At 50.7% G+C, this 5,776-nt stretch overlaps 1 protein-coding gene across 1 annotated transcript; it reads left to right on the top strand.

Moving 5' to 3' along the window:
* Positions 1-1,112: 1,112 nt before the first annotated feature.
* On the top strand, positions 1,113-5,566 carry NOP2 (NOP2 nucleolar protein). The gene is made up of 13 exons (XM_005420669.2): positions 1,113-1,324; positions 1,652-1,695; positions 1,817-1,989; positions 2,747-2,946; positions 3,037-3,126; positions 3,206-3,293; positions 3,388-3,528; positions 3,703-3,842; positions 4,106-4,195; positions 4,481-4,603; positions 4,690-4,787; positions 4,885-5,015; positions 5,105-5,566. Exons 1-13 carry the CDS (start codon positions 1,247-1,249, stop codon positions 5,362-5,364), a joined length of 1,656 nt encoding a protein of 551 aa, XP_005420726.2. The 5' UTR covers positions 1,113-1,246; the 3' UTR covers positions 5,365-5,566.
* The last annotated feature ends 210 nt before the right edge of the window (positions 5,567-5,776 follow it).

Raw genomic sequence — 5,776 nt, 5'->3', positions numbered from 1 at the left:
CTGCTTCCCCCCGGGCGCTGCCGCCACCGTCCTTCTCTGGCGTCGTTTTCAAGGCAAAGGACACGTGGAATTTCATTACCTTAAATCACAGAATCCTAGAGTTTCCTGAATTGGAAGGGACCCACAAGGATAGTTGAGTCAGCTCCTGGCCCTGCACAGGACCACCCCAAGAGTCACACCGTGTGCCTGAAAGTGTTATCCAAACACTTACTGAACTCAGACGGACTTGGTGCTGTGATCACTTCCTTAGGAACTTGTTTCAGTGCCCAGCCACCCTCTGGATGGAGAACATTTTTCTGGTATCCAACCTAAACCTCCCCTGACGCAACTTTGATTGCCGTATCCTCGTGTCCTGTCACTGGTCACCACAGAGAAGAGATCAGTGCCTGCCCCTCCTCTTCCCCTTATGAGGAGGTTGCAGCCTGCAATGAGCTCTCTCCTCAGTCTCCTCCAGGCTGAACAGACCAAGTGACCTCAGCTGCTCCTCACAAGGCTTCCTGTCCAGACCCTTCCTCATCTTGGCCCTCTTTTGGGTTCTCTCTAATAGATAATAACAATGAATTCTGTCTGATATCTGGTGGCTGCCATGTCAGGAGGCAGTGTTGTCTGATGAACTTGTTAAAGGTCTCTCTTCTGCCTGTTAAATCCATTTTTTACTTATCCTCCATTCACAGCAAGGTTGTTGCAGGCTGCTTTTATAGCTGAGGCTTCTAAGTCTTTGTGTTACATCTTATGTAGCCCAGGAAACTCTTCAAGTAGAAAGAAGAAAGGATAGACAAGGATTCAGGGCAGAGGGTACTGCAATATGTCAGAGCAAATACCATAAGAGTTTTGTGGCAGTGTTTTAATTTGGTAATTCTAGTTAGGTCTCCTGCAATGTCCACTGGGGAGGTGAGAATATGCCTGATACTTTATGAGATGTAGAGAGCAAGCCGTCCCTCCCTCTGGACAGGCAGCTCAGGATTTGGACTAAGGCCTTTCTGTGTAACAACTGGAAAAGCAGAGCAGCTGATTTTGGAAATAATGCCTAACTTTTTGAATGCTTCTTCTGCCTCTAGTTGAAGAGCAGCTGTCCCCACAGAAGGAGAAACGTGCTGTAAAGGCAGCAGGACAGACTGCCCGTGGCCGCTCTGGCTTCAGTGATGGCAATTCCAAGTGGCTGGCTCCAGCCAGAGCCAAAAAAACCCAGCCTAAAGGAAGCCATGTGGAGTTATCCAGTGATGGTGAGGTGGAAGAGGGCTGGGAGATGGAGGAGGAGGAGGAGGATGGGAGCAGCGAGGAGATGGTGGATGATTATGGTGCCTCTTCATCAGAGGAAGAAGAGGTAGGAACTTCTTGCCCTTAATTACACAGGAAATACTTGGGTATTGTTGGCTGAAGGGACCCCTTGGGTCTTTCCTGGGGGGAAAGGATGGCTTTAGTGGCAGGGGATGGAGAGGTGATGGGGAACTTTCCCCTTCTTTCCTTCACAAGAATGATTTCAAGTTTAGCAGCTGATTCCAGCATAACATTCAAGGCTTTTGTTTGTTGTCCCTTTTAAAGAGAGCAAGTAAATTTCACAGATGGTGGGAAGCCAGGGGACGACTGTGGATGTTTTTTGATTGATTGATTGATTGATTGATTGATTGATTAATCTTTTGTCTTTATTTAGCTGCTCCCTATTGAAAAAGCTGCCCTGAAGCAGAAGCCTGAGAGGTGAGTGTGTAGAGCCTTTCCTGGGTAGATGAGGAGCCTGTGTTGTTATTCCTCTGTCTTTTGTGCCATCTAAGAAATGGTAGCTGAGAAGCATCTGTGTAATCCTGTTCTTTGTCCTTAGGGAAGGCCTCAGTGAAGATGACAGCGAAGAGGAAGAGGAGGAAGAAGAGGAAGCAGAGGAGGCAAGCAAGCAGAAAATGGGACAGAAGGAAGAAGAGGGCCCAGATCTGCAGCTCAACCTGGATATAGAGGAACAATTTAAACTGCCAACTAGTGAAGAAATTGAGAAGGAGGATATCCTTTTTATCTATGACATCCATAAGCCATGTGCGTGATGCAGCACGGGGCCTGGATACAACCAAAGAGCTTCACTTGGACTTTATCATGCATATTGCTTAGCAAAAGTGTCTGTGCATGACAAGGTATTTTTAGCTGAACTGTCCTAATAGATAGTGTATAATGCTGTGCTTCTGTATAGCACAGTTAGGAAATCTGTGACACCCTGTATGGGGCTTGGAACCTGCCCTCATTTCCTTTCTAGTCCTAAATACATATGGATGACTTATTATGTGGTTTGTTCCTCTCTACCCTGATTTTCCTGGTGGGTGTTTGTGCAGCCCATTCCCAGAGTTTCTGATGACATGAAGTCAGGATGATGACATTCTAGCATCCAAAGTGCTTGCTGCTAGACTTTGGTGATTTTCATTTCCTGCCTCCCTTCTTACTCTCCTCTATACCTCTTGGTTGCCCTTGGAAAACTTCTGGTCTCTTTTTCTGCTGCAGGTAATGCTTTCAGTATTATAACACTTCTTTTGCTGGGTTGGGTTTTTTTTCCATTTATCTAAAGTAATTCTTTTAAACACTCTCTAGTTCTGCCTGGTGAGCTTTTTTTGTCTGGTTTAATCCTTTGAACCCTGCACCTGCTGAGCTCTGATGGAAGCAGTATTCCAGCAGAGCCTTTCTGGCGCAGGCTCTGTTGTGGCGCGTGTACTTGTAAAGAGCCCCTGTGCAAGTTCCTTGGCTGTTGGTGATTCCTTGACGGTGTTCCCACCTGCTGAGCCCCCCGACCTGCACGTCATTCACCAGCGCATCCAGGGCAACATGGAGGTGCTGCAGGACTTTGGGGCGAAGCGGGAGGAGGGGCGCTCCCGGCAGGAATACCTCACGCTGCTGCGCCGGGACATGGCCGCCTACTACTCCTACAGCGACTTCCTGCTCACCAAGCTCATGGACATCTTCCCGCTCCCTGAGGTGGGATCCTGCCCTGCCCGCAGCTGACCAATGGGGGTTTGGCTTCCTCCGTGAGAATTCATTTCCGTCTCTGTTCTCCGTCCCTTCCAGCTGGTAAACTTCCTGGAGGCTAACGAGGTTCCGCGCCCTGTCACCATTCGCACCAACACGCTGAAGACGCGGCGGCGGGACCTGGCACAGGTGAGCAGGAGCCAGTGGCTGTGCCCTGAACTGCCTGTCCCCCAGAGGGTTGTCTCAGTCCCTTCTCCTTGCCTTGCAGGCTCTCATCAACCGTGGTGTGAATCTTGACCCCCTGGGGAAGTGGTCCAAAACGGGACTTGTTATTTATGACTCCACTGTGCCCATCGGTGAGATCCCCTTTACCCTGCAGGGCTCAGCTCACCCGCTCCTGCTTCCCTTTCTTTCACGTCTCATCTCTTCTGTTCTGCCTTTCCTGCCCAGGTGCCACCCCAGAGTATCTGGCTGGACACTACATGCTGCAAGGAGCCTCCAGTCTTCTCCCTGTCATGGCGCTGGCTCCACAGGAGAACGAGCGCATCCTGGATATGTGCTGTGCCCCAGGAGGCAAGACCAGCTACATAGGTACCACCCTGGAGCCTTGGGAGGGATGCTCTGTCAAGTGGGGAGTTTCCACTGGTCCACACAGAAAGAGGGAATAGAGGGTGACTGAACTCGAGGAAAGGAGGGGGTGACTGTCGCTGGATCAAAAGCACATGAGGTTTTCAGCCCTTGCTGGTGTGTTTTGCCCTCTGGCAGCTCAGCTTATGAAGAACACAGGGATGATCCTGGCTAACGACAGCAGTGCCGAGCGGCTCCGGAGCGTAGTAGGGAATTTGCACCGCCTGGGAGTCACCAACGCTGTTGTGAGTAACTGCGATGGACGCCAGTTCCCCAAGGTACGTTCCTGTTTGCAGTGCTCACCCAGAGCTGCTGTGCTGTCCCTTCAGTGAAGCTGTGCTCTCCAGAGTCTCCTGCCACAGCAGGATGAGCAGAGCTGCCACAGAGTGTTTCGTTACTTGATACAAAGGGAGGAAGGTGGACAGGGAAGAGGGAGAAGGAGTATTTCCTGCCTTCCCAGTCTTCTGGTTCCCCTTGTAGTCTTGGCCTTGTTTTGAGTCCCCACCTGTGAGCATAATTCCAAATCTGCACCTTCCTGTAGGTTCTTGGAGGGTTCGACCGTGTCTTGCTTGATGCTCCTTGTAGCGGAACAGGCGTCATTTCCAAGGATCCTGCTGTCAAAACCAACAAGGTGGGTGGCAAGTGCAGACTCAAGTATGAGTCATGAGAGGAAGGCCTTTGGGGGCAGCTTTGTTCTTGAGAGATACCAACAATACATTTGTCCTTTTCTTTCTTATTCTGTGTCATATACCAGAGCTGTGTGTTGTACTAGGGCTGGTTTTGGTATTACTTCTGCAGAAGACTCCAGACTCTTGTACATTATATGTGCTTTGTTCTCCTGTCATTCCCTCATCCACAGCAGAGGCCTGGGGTGCTTCCCTGTGCCTGTGGCATCCTAACCTTGTTTCTCCCTCAGGATGAGAAGGATATCCTGCGTTGTGCCCACCTGCAGAAGGAGCTGATTCTTAGCGCCATAGATTCAGTCAATGCTGCCTCGGAGACAGGGGGCTACATTGTCTACTGCACTTGCTCCATCATGGTAAGTGCCTTCTACCATCATCTGCTGTGGTCACCTCCTCGTCAGGACATAGTGGGTTTTGGATCCTAATGCTTGGCCTCTGGCAGGTGGAGGAGAACGAGTGGGTTGTGGATTATGCTCTGAAGAAACGCAATGTCCGCTTGGTGGCCACAGGCCTGGACTTTGGCAAGGAAGGCTTCACCAGGTGCGTGCCGGGTCACAAGCTGCATGTGTGATAGCTCCTCGGTGGCCAGGCTTGGGCAGAGGGGTTCTATCACTCCTCACCCCTCTTCCTCCTCCAGGTTCAAGGACCATCGCTTCCACCCGTCCCTCAAGTGCACGCGGCGTTTCTACCCGCACACGCACAATATGGATGGGTTCTTCATCGCCAAGTTCAAGAAGTTCTCCAATGCCATCCCGCAGGCACAGAAAGGTGATGTAGTGCTGGAGCTCAGCTGAGCTGGCTGCTTCCCCTGCAGAAACCACTCTGGTTCTTCTCACAGTGCTCTTCTCTCCTTTCAGATGAAGAGCCTGCTGTGGAAGCGGCAGCTCCGTCCGCTGTCCCTGATACCATCATCACGGAGCCTCCGCCAAAAAAGAAGAAACTTGAGGGCTCAAAAGCTGACAAAGAGCAGAAGCTGCCCCAGCCTGCTTTGAAGAAGAAACTTTCGGTGCAAGCACAGAGGAGACCCTTGAAGGCTGTCCGGCCCTCTCCCAAAATGATGCGGCCTAAAGTCCCTACCAGGAAGAAGAAGCATAGAGTGAAAGCTAATGGACAGTGAGAGGAACTGCTTCTCCACGTGTTGGGCCCTTACTTGGAGAGCAAAGGCTGCTGCAGCTCTGTGTGTACCCCCACTTTGCTGCTCTGTGCAGATCATCTCTGCGGCTCTGAGCACCTGGGACAATGACAGCCCCCTTTGCTCCTTTCCCTTTGCATCAAGGACTGATGCACTGACCCATTAAAAGTTTTATACTCTTGCTCAAGTCTTGTTCTTTTTCATTGGAACACGAAATACAGAATTCTGCTGTGTCCCCTTATTCCTTTGCAGCAGAAACCCCTCTTGCTCCCAGCGGATGCTCTGGCATTTTTGGTGTCTGTCCTTATTCCCTACAACGGGGATGTTTGTGAAGAAGCAGTGGGAGCTGAAATCCTTGCTGCCTGCATGAAGGCTGTATTGTGTGGAGCTGTCAGCT

The sequence above is a fragment of the Geospiza fortis genome, unplaced genomic scaffold (genome assembly GCF_000277835.1).
Source record: "Geospiza fortis unplaced genomic scaffold, GeoFor_1.0 scaffold1, whole genome shotgun sequence".
In the NCBI taxonomy this organism is placed as follows: domain Eukaryota; kingdom Metazoa; phylum Chordata; class Aves; order Passeriformes; family Thraupidae; genus Geospiza; species Geospiza fortis.
The sequence above is the reverse complement of the archived record's forward strand: the minus strand, read 5'-3'. Positions and strand labels throughout refer to the sequence as shown.

Coding starts and splice junctions, on each gene's coding strand:
- NOP2 (XM_005420669.2), top strand. CDS start 1,247: ATGGAGGAGGAGGAGGAGGATGGGAGCAGCGAGGAGATGGTGGATGAT. Junction 1,325..1,651: donor CTTCATCAGAGGAAGAAGAG/GTAGGAACTTCT, acceptor GTCTTTATTTAG/CTGCTCCCTATTGAAAAAGC. Junction 3,127..3,205: donor GGCGGCGGGACCTGGCACAG/GTGAGCAGGAGC, acceptor CTTGCCTTGCAG/GCTCTCATCAACCGTGGTGT.